General features: G+C 38.2%; 1 protein-coding gene across 9 annotated transcripts in view; it reads right to left on the bottom strand.

The window, feature by feature from the left end:
* Positions 1 to 20,042, bottom strand: part of RHOT1 (ras homolog family member T1) — a 92,071-nt gene that overhangs the window by 44,803 nt on the left and 27,226 nt on the right. For all 9 annotated transcript variants that reach the window (XR_006211030.1, XR_006211031.1, XM_042965871.1 and 6 more), the window contains exons 7-16: positions 19,608 to 19,716; positions 19,198 to 19,299; positions 10,087 to 10,185; positions 9,451 to 9,559; positions 8,574 to 8,694; positions 6,304 to 6,388; positions 5,791 to 5,936; positions 4,282 to 4,382; positions 2,110 to 2,240; positions 1,307 to 1,390 (exon numbers count right to left, since the gene is read on the bottom strand). Coding sequence is in view for 7 of the 9 variants with exons in the window: in XM_042965871.1 (XP_042821805.1) it covers positions 1,307 to 1,390; positions 2,110 to 2,240; positions 4,282 to 4,382; positions 5,791 to 5,936; positions 6,304 to 6,388; positions 8,574 to 8,694; positions 9,451 to 9,559; positions 10,087 to 10,185; positions 19,198 to 19,299; positions 19,608 to 19,716 (1,087 nt within the window). In the remaining 2 variants the exon portion in view is untranslated. The remainder of the gene's footprint in view (positions 1 to 1,306; positions 1,391 to 2,109; positions 2,241 to 4,281; positions 4,383 to 5,790; positions 5,937 to 6,303; positions 6,389 to 8,573; positions 8,695 to 9,450; positions 9,560 to 10,086; positions 10,186 to 19,197; positions 19,300 to 19,607; positions 19,717 to 20,042) is intronic.

The raw sequence follows: 20,042 nt of genomic DNA, 5'->3' as shown, positions 1-20,042 counted from the left end.
TAGACAAGCTATAGAGATTAAGTCAACTGCCCAATATAACACATCTACCAAGTTATCAGACCAAACTTTGAGCTCAGATGTGATTCCAAGTCTCTTCTCTTTCGAACAGACTACAGACCACCTTTTCTCCTCACCAATTAAAAAAAAAAAAGTAAAAACAAAAACAGAGCAAAAGACTCTTTAAGGTCATTTTGTTTGACTTCACTGCCTACTCTCAATGTTTATTATAAAACCTCTAAAGAAATATCCCACCTATAATATGACAATGATCTAACTAGAGTAAAATTCAGTACTATTGAGTTATATAAGAGAGTGTATCTTTGATGAGAGGAAAGGGGAGATACAGGGTCAGAAGCAATTCAATATATTCCAAATAAAACACTACTATAGCATGGGCATTCAGAGACATGAAAGATATCAATTTGCAAAGAACAATAGAAGAATAAAAACAGGAAAATTAACAGCCAGCTACATTCACAGAGTACCCAATGAGTAGAACTAAACTTATAGGAGAAGAATGGGAGATAAACCAGGTTTAATAAGAAACTGACAAAGAACTTTTATCATAAAGAGGAAAACTGTATAAAATTCAATGTGATCATCTGTCTAGCAGAATAAATAATTACCAAAAAGAAAAAGAAAGGAAATTAACTCTTTCTGGTATCTATTATTTGTTAGGAGCTCCTCATATTAGCTAACTTAGTAAGAAACTCAGGCTCAGAGAGAAAAAGCCACTTGCCTGAGGTCACCCAGCTAATCAATGGTGGACCAGGGCTCCAACCAAAATATGACTGGATCCAAGAAGAACATATAATCTTTTACTACTGTATTTCACAGTATCTTTTCAGTCATATACTTCTTTCATCCGTTTTTTTGGACTAACACATTTGGTAACTATACTCCTCCCTGCTAAATAGATAAAACTCGATTCAGAGTATAGATAAACTACCAAAAGTACCCACAGTAAGTTTTCATATTGATTTCTAGTCAACAGTAGAGGAAGAAACATTTTTTTAAATAAAAGCGGAAGAGGAAAGAGAAATTATTTTTTGTTGTTGGTTTTACTTTCTATTGTGTATAATACACAATCTAGCACACAAATAGATTTTTACTTATATCTACACCCATGTAATCACCACACACATCAAGGGAATTAAAATTAATTCCAATGAATAAATCAAGTGAAAGAAAAAAAAATCACAAAAGTTCTAAAAACAGCCACTAAATTAAATCCAATTATGTTTTCAAAGTCATATAAAAATACACCTAATAATTAGTAATCTTTACATGCCAGAGAATTTCTTACCAACAAGTATTTCTCTTGTCCGTAGACATAAACAGTGTTAATTGCATAGTAGGATTTATGATCATCACGAATTTTCTTCTGTCTCTGAAAACAACCGGAAATCTCAATATTTACAGTAAGCAATTACAGTATCTAGTTTTCATCAACACACTCTGCATGTACCTGTGAGTGTGTTACAAATAAAAGGGCGTTCCTCCCTATGCTATGTATTATTTATCCATACAGAGGGGACGTTGATTTTACGTTCCTTAGTTCTTAGGTCTTAAGGTGTTAGTTCTTAGTTCAAAAGATGCATTTGTTCTGCACAAAGTAAAAGCAGGAGCTGAAAAGGAAGTAAACTACACCACTGCCAAGTGCACTGCAGAGCCACCTGCTAGCAATGCTCCTTACACTATAATTTGGTCCGCCATGAAACTCGTGTGGAAATACATCCATCTCCGTACTCAGGGCAGTAGCCAGAATTAGATACAGTATTCAATTTGATGTATTTACAGTCCATTCACTTCAGGCCAAGCACTGTGTTAGGTGCTTTCACAGATGTATTCTATTTATTTAACCCCCCACCTAAAAACACTGCTTAGGAAAACAAAAACAAAAACAAAGGATAACTAACAGCAATGAAACCAAAATAAAGCCAGTTCAACAGGATTACTGTTACCCTTAGATTGCACTTTACTAATACATACAAGTTACAGACTGATCTGTAGCAATCATCTAAAAAAGTTAATGGCTATGAAAAAATTACGTAAACTCGTGAGGATAAAAAGTTGTTGGATAAAGCTCTATTTTCTGAGAACTCTCACCATTAAGTTTCTTCCAAGAAGAGCCTGAAGAACTCCACTCTTCCCACAGTTTTTCATCCCAATTACATTACATCTGAACACATTTCTTTGAGTTTGTTTTTTCTGAAGGTCTATCTTTTTATCTCTTGTTACTGAAAAGAAAAAAAAAAAACCTAATTATGTACCACTTAGACTCACTAAGCCCGCATTTCACATTCTGCAAAATATGGTATTGCTATCTATCATTTTTATGAAGTGTATGATTAATAAACATACTGTGCAACAGTCAAGCTGTATGGGAAATAAAACACTAAATATAATACAGAAGGGCTTCACTTAGTGGAAAAGATGCATTTCTGAAAGTTGGCTCTAAAGTGATATTTATTTCATCATAAAATAAGTAGTACATGTTCATAAGGAAAATGATATCCAAAAAAACAAATGAAAATTACAGTGAATACAGCCAACATTATATCCCATCTATTTTTTTTCTATGATAAATGACTGTCATAACAAATGACAAATTAAGAGATGCTTTCTCCAATCTGCACTCTTTTGAATCTATAAACAGGAAAGGAATATGCACTCTGGGCTTAAGTGGCCTTCCCAGTATAAATGTGTAAAAGAGGCAGGCCAGATAGCAATGCTCCAACGGCAGAGCAACTGTGAATCTCTTCCAGAGGCAAAGAGACTTCCTTAAGCTGTACTCAAAAGTTCAACTCTAACAAAGCTCACCAGAGGCATTATTTAGAGTAGCCCCAAACTGAAAATGATACAACACTCACTCCCACACACACACACACACTCCAATTAGGGGCTAGTTAAATAAGTATTACAACATCCATATTATGGTGCATTATTTAACATTAAAGATTTATAGAAGTATACATAGAAGTATACAGAAACATGTCCCCAATATTTTGTTAAGTGAAAGAACCTCATGCTAGCTAGCAATTAGTTCCTTGCTCTTTGGTGCTGAATTAAATAACATTTAACTGGTTAACTACTTTTTTTTTTTTTTGAGTTTATTTATTTTGAGAGAGAGAGAGAGAGAGGGAATACAGGTGGGGGAGGGGCAGACAGTAAGGGGGAGAGAGAGAAGCCCAAGGAGGCTCCGTACTGTCATCGCAGAACCGGATGTGGGGCTCGAACTCACAAACCGTTGGGATTATGAGCCTAAATCAAGAGTCTGACACTTAACTGACTAAGCCACCCAGGGGCCCCTGGTTAACTATTTTTTTTTTAACGTTTTTATTTATTTTTGAGACAGAGAGAGACAGAGCATGAGCAGGGGAGGGGCAGAGAGAGAGGGAGACACAGAATCCGAAGCAGGCTCCAGGCTCTGAGCTGTCAGCACAGAGCCTGACATGGGGCTCGAAATCACAGACTGTGAGATCATGACCTGAGCTGAAGTCAGACGCTTAACCGACTGAGCCACCCAGGCGCCCCCCGGTTAACTACTTTAAAGGGTACCTGCTCTGTCGATTTAAGATTGGTTGTCTTCTTGTGCTGGAACTTCCTCCTGTAAGATATGGCATTTCCCCCCACCAATTAGGAAATAAGAAAATCCTGAGGGGTGAACTAGCCACGTGGAGCCTGCCTGGGATTCTCCCTGTCTCCCATTCTCTCTGCCCCTCCCTGCTCATGCTCTCTCTCTCTCAAAATACATAAACTTAAAAAAAGAAAAAGAAAGAAGAAAATCTCGAAACAATCAGTTCCCTAACTTGTTATATCTGTTCCTATGGTATTCTTTAAGTGGAGCACACTGCTTAGCAAGAATTACAAAGTCTGTGAAAGATTTACTAATGTAGAAAATGGTTACAAAACCACAAGTTACACAATTAGTTCAATATCAGGATTACGTGTTAATAGGTACAGTTTTTAATGTCTACAGAAAATTAAAACACAAGATAAACTGGCACATTACAATACACTTAATGCCCACAGCCCTCCCTGATTTTCCTCAGTGGAGTATCCTCAGGGGGAAACTAGAAGTTAAACCTCTACCCTTTCTTTTTTGATAAACAATAAAATCTAGACTCTCGACTCAAATTACCAAATGGCAGGGAGAACAAACAGAGTGCAGACAGGGAAGGCTAACGAAGATGAGTTTATTTTCACTCTTTTCACACATGAAACCGGAATAGTAAATAACGTTTCTAAGTATGGAGTGAGTAGTATTCAAATACGCACCTGTAATGGCTGAAGCTTGGGACTCTTGCTCGGTCAATATTGAATAGCCTAGATAGCCCAAATACTCCAGGCAGCGCTGGACGTCTAAATAGGTCGTGAGCCTAGGAAAGGGAAGAGGTGAAGATCAGAAAAATTCCTAAATGAACATTTACAGAAAAAAAAAACCAAAAGCCAACAGCTTAAATATCTTATCACCAGACCCAGATAATTTTTGTCAGACTCCTTTAATTTCCCATGTGCCCAACCACAGGTTTCCCTACACTGACATTCTCAAGGCAGAGAAGAGAGGGAGGGAACGCAAGATTGGCAGGGGTAGAATGGGATTCCTGTATCTACACACAGATGAGCAGTGAGACGCTGGTAAAATCTAGGGCAAGGATATTTTACATTATCTGCTTCCCAAGTTACACAGCATATCGCAAATACTGGCTGGTTGAGGATTTGATAATTAAATCCGAAGAGGTTTGCAAAGGGTGCAAAAATAACTTGAAATTAGCCCTTTTTGTGATGTGAGAAAAGAATAGGTCCTGGTGTTGAGAAACTTAGTCTCACCAAGGTTAAAGTAATAATGTCATCATGCATGACCAGAGGATGTCCTTAGTACCCTACATACAATGTCAACTACACTGTAAACAGACTGTAGATAAACCCTCATTAAAAAGTGTGTCAAGGGGCACCTGGGTGGCTCAGTCGGTTAAGCGTCCGACTTCAGCTCAGGTCATGATCTCACAGTCCGTGAGTTCGAGCCCCGCATCGGGCCCTGTGCTGACAGCTCAGAGCCTGGAGCCTGCTTTGGATTCTGTGTCTCCCTCTCTCTCTGCCCCTTCCAGCTCATGCTCTCTCTCAAAAATGAATAAATGTTTAAAAAAAAAAAAAGTGCGTTAAAACAAACAACAAAGGGGCATCTGGGTGGCTCAACTGGTTGAGCATGCAGCTTTCGAGTTCAGATTAGGTCATGGTCTCATGGTTCGTGGGATTGAGCTTTGACTTGGGCTCTGCACTGAGAGTACAGAGCCTGCTTGGGATTCTCTCTCTCCCTCCCTCTCTGCCCCTTCCCAACTTGCATGCACATGGGCACTCTCTCACAATAAATAAACACTTAAAAAAATAAACAAAAATAAAAACAACCAACCAAAAAACCCTCAAAATTAAGTCTTCACTGTCAAGTAAAATATGCTCTCCCCATATTCTGGAAGTGTAAGAATTGTGTAATAGCAATGAGATTTCCAGTTCCCTTAATCAAAAAAGTATGACAATCTAGTTCAATTTTGATGTAAGACTTATTACTGCTTCCCTGTACATCAACCAAAAGCAAACACATCCCTTCCTGATAAATTGACAGAACGTCTAAAGTTCATCTTAGACACTGCATCAGCACTATAAATCCTGCTTACAGTTATGACTGAAGCATTTCGTAAGACCTGACAAATTTACAAAATGATGAATGTGACGCATCATAATTTTAAACGAGCTGTAACTCTAGAGGAGATAGGTGAGCTCTGTACTCACGTCCACTGGGAAAGAAATCCCTGGTAGGTTATCCAGCCTCTTTCATTTGTACAAACTGTGTTATTCACATCTGGCCCCCACGGTATGTAAGGGAAAACTTTAAACAAATCTTTAAGCTCATCAGGTGACAGAGCACAGTCTCTATCCTGAAGATACATAAGGAAGTATACAAAATGTTTAGATATGTAAGAGAATAACTCCCAAACATAAGAACCCCCAGTCTAATAAAGCTGTGCTTCTAAAAACAAATGGAATTTTACATTTTATCAAGAAAATTCCTCTCATGTACATAAGAAAACCTATACAAGAGTCTATTAGAATCTAGACTTTTTCATCTTGAGAAAATAATAAAAGTAAATAAATAAAAGAAAGTATTTTTGTTAGTCTAACTTAACAAGTTTGAGCAATTCTTGGCTATGTGACATGAGCATCCCATAGCTAAGGAAACAGTTAAATCATTTACAGAAAAGTATTTTATTACAAATCATGGAAAACTGCAGCTAAAAAGCTTACCAAATCATGCTTGTCAAAGGTGCTTTGGAGAAACAGATATGCGTGATGATTTAATTCAGTAGTACAATCAGGAGGTATTTTTAGCCTGTAAATAAAAAAATTTCAAGAGTAAAATAGATCATTAACCAAACATTACAATTTAACTTAAGAAATGAATATAAAACTGCAACAAGTCTTTTTGTGGGATGATAGCATTTATAAAGTATCTTTGTTGAAGCCATTTATTTAGACTTTCCCAGGGTAAGTCAACAGAGTGGGATGGCAATCCTCAGAAGAGCCATGATCATGCTCACTCTGAGCTAACACAAAGTTTTCTCAAATTTCTGAAGGGCAGGTTGAAATAAAAATTTTACAAGTAACACTGATTACACTGTAACGGGTTTGTTCTTCTCATAAACAAATTTTAAGTCATAACTGTTGCTTATGTCAACATTGTAATGAGTTAAAAATGATGTGAGCCTCAAGTAATTATTTCTGCCTGATTTGACCTTTAAACATCTGAAGTTCAGTTCAAGCAAACGCACTGAGCTAGGTACTAGGGACACAAAAACACGACAGGTTCCCTACCTCTACGGAACCACATTCAAGTGGGAGACAGATCACAGACAACCTCACTATTGCAACAGAATGAGGCGAGTGGTGGATATGGGTAAGCCAAGGATGCTAGGGGAGCCCACACGAGAGGGGACATCTCTGGCCCGGTGATGGGAAGGTGACAGCTGTGTTGGGAGACATCATCACCTGAATGGTGATTTGAAGGATAAAAGCTAGTAAGTAGAGTAAAGGAGAGAGGCAGAAAGTGAGACTACCTGGGCAAAAGCCTGGGGTATGAAACAACAGATGATTGGGGAACTAAAAATAGCTTAGTGTTTACTTCTAGAATGAAGGCAGGGAGTGAGCATGAGCACAGCAGATCATGAATGACCTTGTATAACATGTTAAGAAGCTTGAGCTTTATCCTGGCTCAAAGAGAAGTGACATGGGCAAATCTGTATTTATAAATCTATTAATCTAGCAGCAGTATGAAGGACAGAAGGAGATAGTTCAGTAAGAAGGCTAGAAAGATTCAAGTGGTGGCTTTACAGGGCTATTCTACAGAAAACAAAAGGCAAAGAGCCTAAAGAAATTGGAAGATATTAGTGTGAACCACAAAGCCATTAGCAATGGCATTTTCTTACTGTCATGCTTAAGAAAGCAGTAAGCAATCTCCTGTAAAATTTATCTACCCATGTTAATGGCACAGAAAACTTGACAAAAGATCCCGGGACAAATTCATTCATTCAATATATTTTTATTGAAAAATCTGGGAAATTACTTGAGCCAAGATTTACTAACTTTGACAAGAGAAGTTCCAACTTAGACCTAATGGACCAGGAATCCAGCTTGAAAGAACTTTGCTTTCTTGATGAGAAATGAAAAAAACAAGAATCTTTCTGAATCCTTACATAGAGAGCGAGGGGTGCTATGCTAAAATAAAAAGGGACAATATGAAGACAATGTGCCACAGGGGGAAAAAAAAAAAGAGAGAGAGAAAGGCTAAAGACCCAAAAGGTTAGATCTTGGGACATCGCCTCCCTGAAAAGCCCACCTCCCTAGGGCACAGGAAAGGCAACCAACGGTAAGGCAGTCTCCTGTTTTAGGTGACACTGGTCTGTTTTTTAACAAACGCGACTTACACATAGCATTATCTGCAGGAATATAACTACAAACAGTCTGGCTATTTAGGAAGAATACTTTTTTTACCCTGAGCTAAGAAAAGGCCATAAAACTTAGAAGAAGGACCAATGAAAAGAAGTGAACTAATAGACTCTGACCTCTTGACTCCAAATGCAAGTTTGTCCAGCACCTATGATCTCCTTCCATAGTAAGATGAATAAAAAAAAAGATACTTATATTCTCCATGAGAAGAAGAGGAAAAGTTTATGCCATGCTATAAATCAGGGGCTCTCAAATGGGGGTGATTTCACTCCTGAAGGAACATTTGGTAATTTCTAGAGACAACAGACATTTTCAGTTGTCACAACTGGGGGAGGAGGTGTTACTGGCAACTATGGATGTGCTAAATATTCTATAATGCACAGGGCAGACTCTATAACAAAGAACTGTCTAGTCCAACATGTCAATAGTGCCAAGGTTGACAAACCCTGCTGTAAACCTCTCTATAAATCTAAATTAGTCCTGAGTAGCTCAAAGCCTACCTAAACTGTGCACTAAATAAAACTTAAAAATACTTGGCAAGCAAAATTAATTAGAAGGCCAAAGGTACATACAAGGGGAATAAATATTCAGGTGTCAAATCCAGATCATCATCATAACCAAATCGTCGAAGCACAGTCCAAGTAGTTTCGTGTCTCCCTCTCTGGATAAAAAGTGTGTGTAAAAAAAGAAAACCTGAAATAAAATGAATTAGTAAGTACGGCTGACGTGAACAAGGGTACAAAGTCACATGGGAGAAAAGCACGTAACTCACAATGGCAAGAGTTAGATCCATGAACACATGCATAAAGCTTTGCATATGGAAGGTCAAATCAAAATGCAGTTTGCAAGTCTCTGAATGAAACACAACAGATTTCAGAATCATTTCACATACACCCATGTCAACAAGAGATCCCAATGGATAAAAGAGCCAAAAATGAATCCTAAGGAGTACATCGACATTCACAGTTATAGGATAAAAATAAACGGAAGTCATTTTATTGCTCTTTGAACTTATTTCTGTAATGGAAAACTATGGTTTTCAATTTTGTTTCTTATTTCACTGAGCCTCCAGAATACATTCCACAAGGAACATTTTCTACTCAGTAAATATGACTGGTAGACAAAATGTCTTCCCTAAAAATAATTTCTATCTAAAAGATGCCTTTAAGTAGTAAGAATTTTAAGATAAATTTGTTTGTCCCAGAAATCTCTGTCCATCAGATGGACCTCCGCATTCCTAAGAACCAAGCAATTCCCCCACCTCTAATTTATGCTGACAGTAAGGATGATTATCCCCACAATGGCCTGTCTCTTGTGAGTATCCAAGTTAGATTTCGGGCGTATCAGTAAATACTAACATTTCCTTAAAGTATACATAATGCTATAAAGACCTTCACCTTCTGCCAAAGTTTGAAAAGGTTAAAAGGGGGAAAAATACCATTCACCCACCTTTCAATGTCAATCCACTATCAGCCACACCATCACTTATGTGTTTTCGGACTACATTCTTGACATCTTCCAGAGCTTGGGGAGCTAATGGAGTGTTGAAACAAATTCTCTAGCAAAAAATGTAAAAATGAATTTAAAAACAAAATAGCATTAAAACCACAAACCATATAAAACGTTAATCTACCAAACAACATTAAATCAGTTGTAACCAAAAGAAACAAATTCTAAATTAGGATAATCTCCACCTTGCCTTATTTATTTAAAACCTATCATACACAGAAGGAAAGAAACCTTCCATACTCTTTCCATTGTGTTTCTTATACAGAGTTTTCTGTGTACCCATGTTATACAAACCAAGAAAGAAAAAAATAATTCAGAGTTCAGATTTCACATCATCTTTAATACACCCACTGTATACCATGAAATGACAATGTCAAGGAGTCCCCTCAATTCCTATGCATAGGAGAGCTTTATACCTCAGGTAAAGACTGGAATAGCTTGATGTGAAAGAGTTTTACGTGAAAGAGACATGTTTATCAACATAACATTACTGAAGCCAGTAAGTTTTTTTTATAGCTTTTCTCATCAACCCCCCCCCCACCCCAAGATAGAGAAATGCCTGAAGAATAGGGCTACCTGAAAGAAGTTGAGTTCAGCATCATTGAGAGTGCCATCATTATCTTGATCAGATATTTTAAATATACGGGTGAGGGCTTTTATACAGGCTGGTTTCATCTAAACGTCATTGAGAAAAGAAACAATTATGTTAATTAAAATAGTTGGGATTTCAGAGGCACAGTGTTCGGCTCCTGATTTTGGCTTACGTCATGATCTCGCATTTCACGGGTTCAAGCCCTGCATCAAGCTCCACGCTGACAGCACTGAGCCTGCTTGAGACTCTCTCTCCCTCTCTCTCAAAATAAACAGACAAACAAAAAATAGCTGGGGGGCGCCTGGGTGGTTCAGTCAGTTAAGCACTTCACTTTAGCTCAGGTGAAAATCTCAGTTTGTGAGTTTGAGCCCCATATCCAGTTCTCTGCTATCAGCACAGAACCAGCTTTGGATCCTCCGTCTCCCTCTCCCTGCCCCTCTAGTTCTCTCTCTTTCTCTGTCAAAATAAATAAATAAAATTTAAAAAATTAAATGAAGTAAAAAATAGTTGGGATTTCAAAATATGAATTTCATAAGCAATGTTAAGAATAGTTCTGACTGGGGCGCCTGGGTGGCTCAGTCGGTTAAGCGTCCGACTTCATTTCAGGTCATGATCTCGCAGTCCGTGAGTTCGAGCCCCGCGTCAGGCTCTGTGCTGACAGCTCAGAGCCTGGAGCCTGTTTCAGATTCTGTGTCTCCCTCTCTCTCTGCCCCTCCCCCGTTCATGCTCTGTCTCTCTCTGTCTCAAAAATAAATAAATGTTAAAAAAAAAAAGAATAGTTCTGATTGTTTTCATTATCAAACATATAACATCAAATACAGCATGAAAAATGAACTGAAGCAAAACCATTAACTTTTATTTTTTATTTTATTTAAAAAACTTTTTTTTCTTTAATGTTTATTTATTTTTGAGACAGAGGGAGACAGAGTGTGAGTGGGGGAGGGGCAGAGAGAGAGGGAGACACAGAATCCGAAACAGGCTCCAGGCTCCGAGCTGTCAGCACAGAGTCTGACGCGGGGCTCGAACTCATGGACTGCAAGATCATGACCTGAGCCGAAGTCGGACATTCAACTGACTGAGTCACCCAGGTGCCCCTAAACCATTAACTTTTATACTCAAAACCTTTTTAAGTAAATGAGGCACTATTTACTTAGACCAATATACAAAGTGGTCAAATTCTGCCCCTCATGACCACAAATTCTCCAAGGATAAGCAAAAAAGAAGTTCATCTTTAGAGAAGATTTATTTTTCCAGTCATATAGAAAAGAAATATTTATTTATGCCCTCCTTTGTTTCATAAAGACTTTGAATTGACTGGGGTGCCTGGGTGGCTCAGTCAGATAAGCATCTGACACTTGGTTTCGGCTTGGGTCATGATGTCACGGTTCGTGGGATGGAGCCCCACATCTGACTCTGCACTGACAGCATGCAGCCCACTTGGGATTCTCTCTCCATCTCTCTCTCTGCTTCTCCCCTGCTGTCTCTCCCTCTCTCAGAATAAATAAATAAATACTAATTAAAAAAAAGAATTTCGGGGCGCCTGGGTGGCTCAGTCGGTTAAGCGTCTGACTTCGGGTCAGGTCATGATCTCCTGGTTCATGGGTTCGAGCCCCACATTGGGTTCTTTGCTGACAGCTCAGAGCATGGAGCCTACATCAGATTCTGTGTCTCCCTCTTCCTCTGCCCCTCTCCTGCTCGCACTGTCTCTCTCTCTCACTCAAAAGTAAAATAAACATTAAAAAAAAATTTTTTTTTTTAAATAAAAAGAAAGAATATGAAGTCACTTATAAGGGCTTTCCTTCCCAACTTCTGATTTTTCCCCCCAACTTTACTGAGGTATAACCAATTTCTGATTTTTGACCAATCTTCTGGTAGAAGAATGGGACTAAAGTTTTGGTCACATGTGTGTGTGTGTGTGTGTGTGTGTGTGTGTGTGTGTGTATCAAAGTTGGGAATTAAGTGTACTTATTCACAAACAGGTGGCAAACAGCACTGGTTAGAAGCATAAAGGCTTTTATTAACTTCCTCTTACCAGAATTACATTTAAAATAGAATCTTGCCTTTTGGGACTCTGTAAAACCTTTATAAGTAATGTTGCTAGAGACATATTTTGACAGCTTCCTTAATTTTGTTTTAGGATTTATAATGGATAGAACAAATACTTTACTATTTAAAAATAAGGCCCATAGGCTTCTAATTTGTATAATTGCTGTAAGATAAGCGCTGTCAACAATTTTGAGAAAATGGAACTTTCAGGAAGATCTCTAAACGTTGTGTTAACCCGGAAGGAGATCTCTTATGGACAGTCTGAATCTGAGAAATGAAGATGGCAAGGTGAGGAAATGTGTACTTATTAACTGAAATCATGCTATCCAGAACAAACAGTAATGAGGAGTTTTGATCATGCTATCAAACTCAAATGCAGAAAAGAAATTCTTTTAAAAATAGGAAACGGGGCACTTGGGTGGCTCAGTTGGTTGACCATCCGACTTCAGCTCAGGTCACGATCTCACAGTTCGTGGGTTCGAGCCCCGTGTTGAGTTCTGTGCTGACAGCTCAGACCCTGGAGCCTGCTTTGGATTCTGTGTCTCTCTCTTTCTCTGCCCCTCCTCCACTCATATTCTCTCTCTCTCTCTCTCAAAAGTGAATAAAAACATTAAACAAAAAATTTTTAAAAATAAATAAAAATAAAAATAGAAAACAGATGGAGCGCCTGGGTGGCTCAGTTGGTTGAGCATCTGACTTTGATTTTGGCTCAGGTCATGATCCCAAGGTTGAGGGACTGAGCCCCACATCAGGCTCTGAGCTGAGCATAGAGCCTGCTTAAGATTCTCTCTCTCCCTCTGCCCCTCTCCCTAGCTCCCGCACGCTCGCTCTCTTAAAAAAGAAAAAAAAAAAAAAAAAAAGGAAACAGTTTTCTTCCCAAGCATATATAGACAACCCTTCTTTTTTTTGTTTTAAATAGGGTCTCTACGGGGCACCTGGGTGGCTTTCATAAATCTCACAGTTCGTGAGTTCGAGCCCTGCGTTGGGCTCTGTGCTGACAGCTCAGAGCCTGGAGCCTGCTTTGGATTCTGTGTCTCCCTCTCTCTCTGCACCTCTCCCACTCATGCTGTCTCTGTCTCTCTCTCTCTATCAAACGTATAAATAAACATTAAAAAAAAATAGGGTCTTTAGGAGAGCAATTTGATATAATGAGAAAAAGATAAAACCTAAGATATAAAGAGATTATAAAAAACTGAGAAAAGTTAAAAAGCCTTCATAGGGCTTCCTCTGTAAGCATACTAAATGAGCCATACCTAGAACATCTACAATCATGGGTGAGTTTTTACTTAAAATGGTAAGATATAACTTCTATAAATGTGATCCTAATATTAGATACTCAAAATTAATAAAGACTCCATTGTTATCCTTTATTTACTTTCCTTTCAAAAATCTGTTACATAATAACCTAAATGCTTAAAAAAGTAGCAATACCTAGAAAGATGTAAAAAACAGAAAAGTAACTTTTTGTTTTTCCTCACATCATAAAAAGCTACATTAAAAAAAGGTAATTTGGAGAAAAATAAAATGATGCATTTTTCATTAAAATTTGAAATGCATCAGAAACTAAAGTGGTCTAAGGTATTTGCTCAATACAATATTTAAATAATAATTACCTTAAAATATAAGCCAAAATATGACTATGCTTACAAGGTATTAAAAATTGTATTCAGGGGCGCCTGGGTGGCGCAGTCGGTTAAGCGTCCGACTTCAGCCAGGTCACGATCTCGCGGTCCGTGAGTTCGAGCCCCGCGTCAGGCTCTGGGTTGATGGCTCGGAGCCTGGAGCCTGTTTCCGATTCTGTGTCTCCCTCTCTCTCTGCCCCTCCCCCGTTCATGCTCTGTCTCTCTCTGTCCCAAAAATAAAATAAAAAATGTTGAAAAAAAAAAAATTAAAAAAAAAAAATTGTATTCAATAAAGCTGTAAAAAATTTTTACAATAAAAATATTGTTTGCATGTAAGTAACTGAAACCCTCACAGAGTAAACATTATTATTATACAAGTCACATCTTCATTATTAGCTAAGTCGAGGATTCCATGGGCCATTCAGAGTCCATCATCACTGGAATTATTTTTGAATTAATAATCAGGTTTTAAATTTGAATATTTTTTTTGATGATTCCACCTCAAATCTGTGTTAAAAGTTTATTATTTTGGGGGCGCCTGGCTGGCTCAGTCGGTAGAGCATGCAACCCTTAATCTCAGGATCGGGAGTTTGAGCCTAGCGTTGGGTATAGACCTTACTTAAAAAAAAAAAAAAAAAAAAAAAAAGTTATTATTGTGTAAATAAAAGGTTCTGGTACAAGCTTAGACACTAAACTTATACTTGTCTAAAACAAGGTTTAGTCTCTAAAAGTTACAGATTTTAGGTCAGGTAGGTCCACCTGAGAAACAAAGAACAGATGGTGGTAGGTGTTTTACTTTTATGGGACCAGGGGAGGGACAGGGGCGATTAGCAGATTAGCATAACTAATAATAGGCCTAGGGAAAAAGTAGCAGTTAAAGCACTGAGAACAAACTAGGAGAGGGGATTTAATGTACCACTGGGCCTGGGCCTCAGGTAAATCTGCACAGGATGAGACTGTTTCCCAAATTTCCTTGATCACAGGATGTGGTACCTGGCAGAATCAGAATGGAACTGGTGTTTGTAACAAGTGTGCCTAGTGACTATTATGAAGCAAATCAAGTAAATACTGGACTAAGAATAAATTAGAAAGAAGCATTCCTATTATGGAACAAGAAATCAGGATTAAGGAAGAGTAAATCAGGGTCGGATTAAGGGATAACTCAGATTAATTACTAATACCAGGGGTCAGCATTTTTCTGTGAAGAGGCACATAACAAATGTTTTAGGCTTTGGGGGCCAACAGGCAAAATCAAGAAGATCATGTAGGTATAAGGGAGAATCAAATTTCCACAAAGGTTTAATTGACGGAATTCAAAATGTAATAATAATGGAGTATAAATTTGCTATAGAGATCTACTAATAAAAAAATGGAATTCTTTTTGGAGGAGTAACATTTCGCTTAATTAGGGTTCAAAGTTAGCGTTCTCTGTCGTGAAAACTGAACATGTTCGTCTGTTAATGCTGATCTGTAATGAGATTTTACGTATTTCTTCTTTGAAAAATAATTTTGTGGATACATGCAGACAATACTGACACACATCCGTACACATGTAATTTTAATCAACCACATTCACTGCTTGGAAGGCGTTTATAAAATCAGATTCTTTTCTTGATATCTGCCTGTTAGCATGTCATCACACTGTAGATTAGCCAGTCCCAATGGAAGGTTAGGGGAAGGGCCTCCGGTGTACAGTCAGATGGGTTACAAAACAGGAAACTTCCTTCACATTTTCATCACGGTCCCCCGAAAACCGATGCTGGAACTGTGGTCTTAGCTCAGAAAACATATCTGCTTTGACATCTAAAACTCCAACTGTTTCTTCTCCTGTTTTGGCGTGATAGGTATGCACTGGCAATAAAAAAATGAAGTGCTATGGTACTGTGGCACACATAGGACTCAAGCCATCGAGTTCCACCTGTTCAGTGCGCTCAGCAGTCCGCCAAGCAGATGAGGAGTGACAAGTACCCACACCCGGGCCCCGCTGCAACCGCTCAACTCTGCCTTTGCAGCACAAAAGCAGTCACGGACAAACATAAAGGAATGAGCGTGGCTGGGCTGCAACAACATCTGCTTTATGAATGAGGAGATCTGAGAGTTGTATAATTTTTCCGTATCACAAAATATTATTCCTTTGGATTTTTTTTTTCAGTCATTGAAAAATGTGTAACATCTATATTCTTGGCTCACAGGCTATATAAAAATTGGTGGCAGGCCAATTAGGTCAAAGTCAGACAACCACTCACCTATACTATAAACTTTTACTGGAAAAAAATCTACAACTTTTGATTTCTTGAAAGTCAACAATAAAAAGGCAGCACCAAAAAAAAAGAAAAAAAAAAAAAGGCAACTCAATTAAGATATGGGCAAAAGACTTTGTCATTTCTCCATATACAAGTAGCCAATAAGCACATGTTCAACATCACTAGCCATCAGGGAAATGCAAATCAAAATGCCAACAACCACTAGGGTGGCTATAACAAACCACTAAAAAAAAATAAAAAGGACTGGTATGGCAAAGATGTGGAGAGATTGGAACCTGCCATTCAGTTTGGTGATTCCTCAATAAACTAAACAGAACTACCATGTAACCTAACAATTCCACTGCTAATATGCACTCAAAAGAAATGAAAACAAGTATTCAAACTTTTGCATGAATGTTAACAACCGCTCTATCCACTATAATCAAAAAGTGGAAACAACCCAAACGTTAATCAACAGATTACTTTTGGGATGAGCACTGGGTGTTGTATGGAAACCAATTTGACAGTAAATTTCAAATATTAAAAAAAAAAAAAAAAAAAAAAGAATAAAAAAGAAGGAAAAAAAATCAACAGATGAATGAATAAACAAAATGTGGAATATCCATACAAGGAAATATTATTTGTCCATAAAAAGAAATGAAATACTGATCCACGCTACAACATGGATGTATGCTGAAAACACGTGAAGTGAAAGAAGCCAGACGCAAAACACTACCTATTGCGTGATTCCATTTAAAATGTCCATAACTGGCAAATCCATAGAGATAAAAAGATTAGTGGTTGCCAAAGGCTGGGGAAAGGGGGAATGGTAGTAACTGCTAATGGGTACATCCCTTCTTGGGATGGTGAAATGTTCTGGAATTAGATTAATGGTGACAGATGTATAAATGTGAATATACTAGCAATCGCTAATCTGTATGCTTTATTTTTAATGTTTATTTATTTATTTTTAACAGAGAGAGTACATGCAAGAGGGGTAAGGGGTAGAGAGAGAATCCCGAGCAGGCTCTGTACTCTCAGTGCAGAGCCCAATACAGGGATTGATCCCAGAAATCAACCATGAGATCATGACTGAGCTGAAATCAAGAGTCAGGTGTTTAACTGACTGAGCCACCCAGGCACCCCAAACTGTACACTTAAAGGGTGAATTTTAAAGTATGTGAGTTATATCTCAATAAAAGTTAATTTTAGGGTCGCCTGGGTGGCTCAGTTGGTTGAGCGTCCGACTTTGGCTCAGGTCATGATCTCGCAGTCCGTGGGTTCAAGCCCCATGTCAGGCTCTGTGCTGACAGCTCAGAGCCTGGAGCCTGTTTCAGATTCTGTGTCTCCCTCTCCCTCTGCCCCTCCCCCACTTGCACTCTGTCTCTCTCTGTCTCAAAAATAAATAAACATTAAAAAAAATAAAAGTTAATTTTAAAAGTCTATGGCATGGGAATGTAAGCTGGTGCAGCCACTCTGGAAAACAGTATGGAGGTTCCTCAAAAAACTAAAAATAGAACTACCATACCAGCCAGCAATTGCACTACTAGGCATTTATCCAAGGGATACAGGTGTGCTGTTTTGTTTTTTTTTTTAAGGCTTATTTATTTCTGAGACAGAGAGAGACAGAGCATGAGTGGGGGAGAGGCAGAGAGGGAGGGAGACACAGAATCTGAAGCAGGCTCCAGGCTCTGAGCTGTCCGCACAGAGCCAGACGCGGGGCCTGAACTCACCAACTGTGAGATCATGACCTGAGCCGAAGTCGGTTGCTCAACTGACTGAACCACCCAGGCACCCCGGACAGGTATGCTATTTCGAAGGGACACATGCACCCTATGTTTATAGCAGCACTATCAACAATAGCCAAAGTATGGAAAGAGCCCAAACGTCCATTGATGGATGAATGGATAAAGATGTGGTATATATATACAATGGAGTACTACTCGGCAATCAAAAGGAATGAAATCTTGCCATTTGCAACTATGTGATGGAACTGGAGGGTATTATGCTAAGTGAAATTAGTCAGAGAAAGACAAAAATCCTATGACTTCACTCATATGAGGACTTTAAGAGACAAAAACAGATGAACATAGGGAAGGGAAACAAAAACAATATAAAAACAGGGAGGGGTACAAAACAGAAGAGACTCATAAATATGGAGAACAAACTGAGGGTTACGAGAGGGGTTGTGGGAGGGGGGATGGGCTAAATGGGTAAGGGGCACTAAGGAATCTACTCATGAAATCATTGTTGCACTATATGCTAACTAATTTGGATGTAAATTTTAAAAAATTAAAAATAAAATTAAAAATAAAAAAAAAAGAAAAAAGAAAAAAAAGTCTATGGCAAATAGCTACAGAGGATTAAGAGCACACTTACGATGAGCCCTGAGTAATGTACAGAACTGTAGAATCACTATATTGTACACCTAAAACTAATACAACATTGTATGTTAATTATACTGGAATTAAAAAACAATTTTTTAAAAAGACAAAGAAAGGGGCGCCTGGGTGGCTCAGTCGGTTAAGCGTCCGACTTCAGCTCAGGTCGTGATCTCACAGTCTGTGGGTTCGAGCCCCGCATCGGGCTCTGTGCTGACAGCTCAGAGCCTGGAGCCTGCTTCTGATTCTGTGTCTCCCTCTCTCTCTGCCCCTCCCCTGCTCATGCTCTGTCTCTCTCTGTCGCAAAAATAAATAAAAAACATTTAAAAAAAAAAAAAAAAAGACAGAAAAAAGTCTATGGCAAATATTGTTAAATTTTAGATATTACTGTGTTTCTTAGCTATGAAACAAAAAGGAGTATTCGAGTTGTATTACATGCTGTACCTATGTCAAATTACTACACAAGGCTTTCGTTTGTATGTGTTTTTAAGTTTGTGAACTTTATCCAAGCAAAGCAAGTAGACCATTACTTAAGTCTTTGGACTTTCTGCTGTTATTGTTGCCAATTCTTTGGTTTGTTTTAATGGCATCTCCTGAAATACTATTTGATCTGGAATATTATTCACAGTATTTAACATGAATGCCTTTGAAGTACCTAGAAAATGTAACTGTTTGAGAGACAATAAATTTAGATTTCAGCAGTTCAGAAGAATACTTAAGAGTTACTAAAAAATCATCACTACTAGAGTTACCACCTACACATTCCAGCCCCTACTAACATAGCCTGGGGGTGATGGGGTTACCTCCTTCTCCTCTGGGCAGTACAGAGGCCCTGTAGGATGCAGAACAGCTTTCTGTGCATAATAAAAGAGCTCTGATATATTCTTCAGGTTTTTTGCTGAACACTGAAAAGAAAGTTAAAAATTTTATACTCTGAAAGCATTTATGGGAGTTAAAGACAATTTTTAATCAATATAAAATAATAATAAGATTGCCTGAAGAAACTGAAAAATACATTTTTCTTTGCTGATATCACAATAGTAATGTCTACAAGAACACAGCGGCCATCTCCAAATCATCTGTTTTATCTGGTTTACATGACTTCACAAACAGCAGGTAATTTATTCCATCCCCTACCTTCCCACATCTGATTTTAAACCTCAGTTTAGTGAGAATTCACTAGTAAATTTCAAAATCAAACGGTAATGCATACCTCCACACAGGTTTCTATTTCTGTGTACTGGTTCATAATGGGAAGGATGGTCTCCATACTACTGTATTCCACCAGATCAGATTTGTTCCCAACCAGTATCAAAGGCAGCCTGAAATAAACAGGATATGTTGTAACAATAAGGAAGGCAAAAGACCTTAAATATCCATTTTAAAGTACATAAACTCATTCTAACTAATAAGCTTTACTTAATCCCCCCAACACGAACCTTCTACTGTAGTCCGCTCTGGTCCCCTAGAGAGCATGTTCATATTCAACAAGTATTTACTCAGTACTTTTTTTTCAAAAATCTTTAGGTTCATTTATTTTCTTTAGTAAATTCTACACCCAACTCACAACCCGGAGATTAAGAGTCACGAGCTCTTCCAACTGAACCATCCAGGTGCTGAGTACTTATTAAAAGCAAGTACCATTCTA

The sequence above is a fragment of the Panthera tigris genome, chromosome E1 (assembly GCF_018350195.1).
Source record: "Panthera tigris isolate Pti1 chromosome E1, P.tigris_Pti1_mat1.1, whole genome shotgun sequence".
NCBI classification, from domain to species: domain Eukaryota; kingdom Metazoa; phylum Chordata; class Mammalia; order Carnivora; family Felidae; genus Panthera; species Panthera tigris.
The sequence above is the reverse complement of the archived record's forward strand: the minus strand, read 5'-3'. Positions and strand labels throughout refer to the sequence as shown.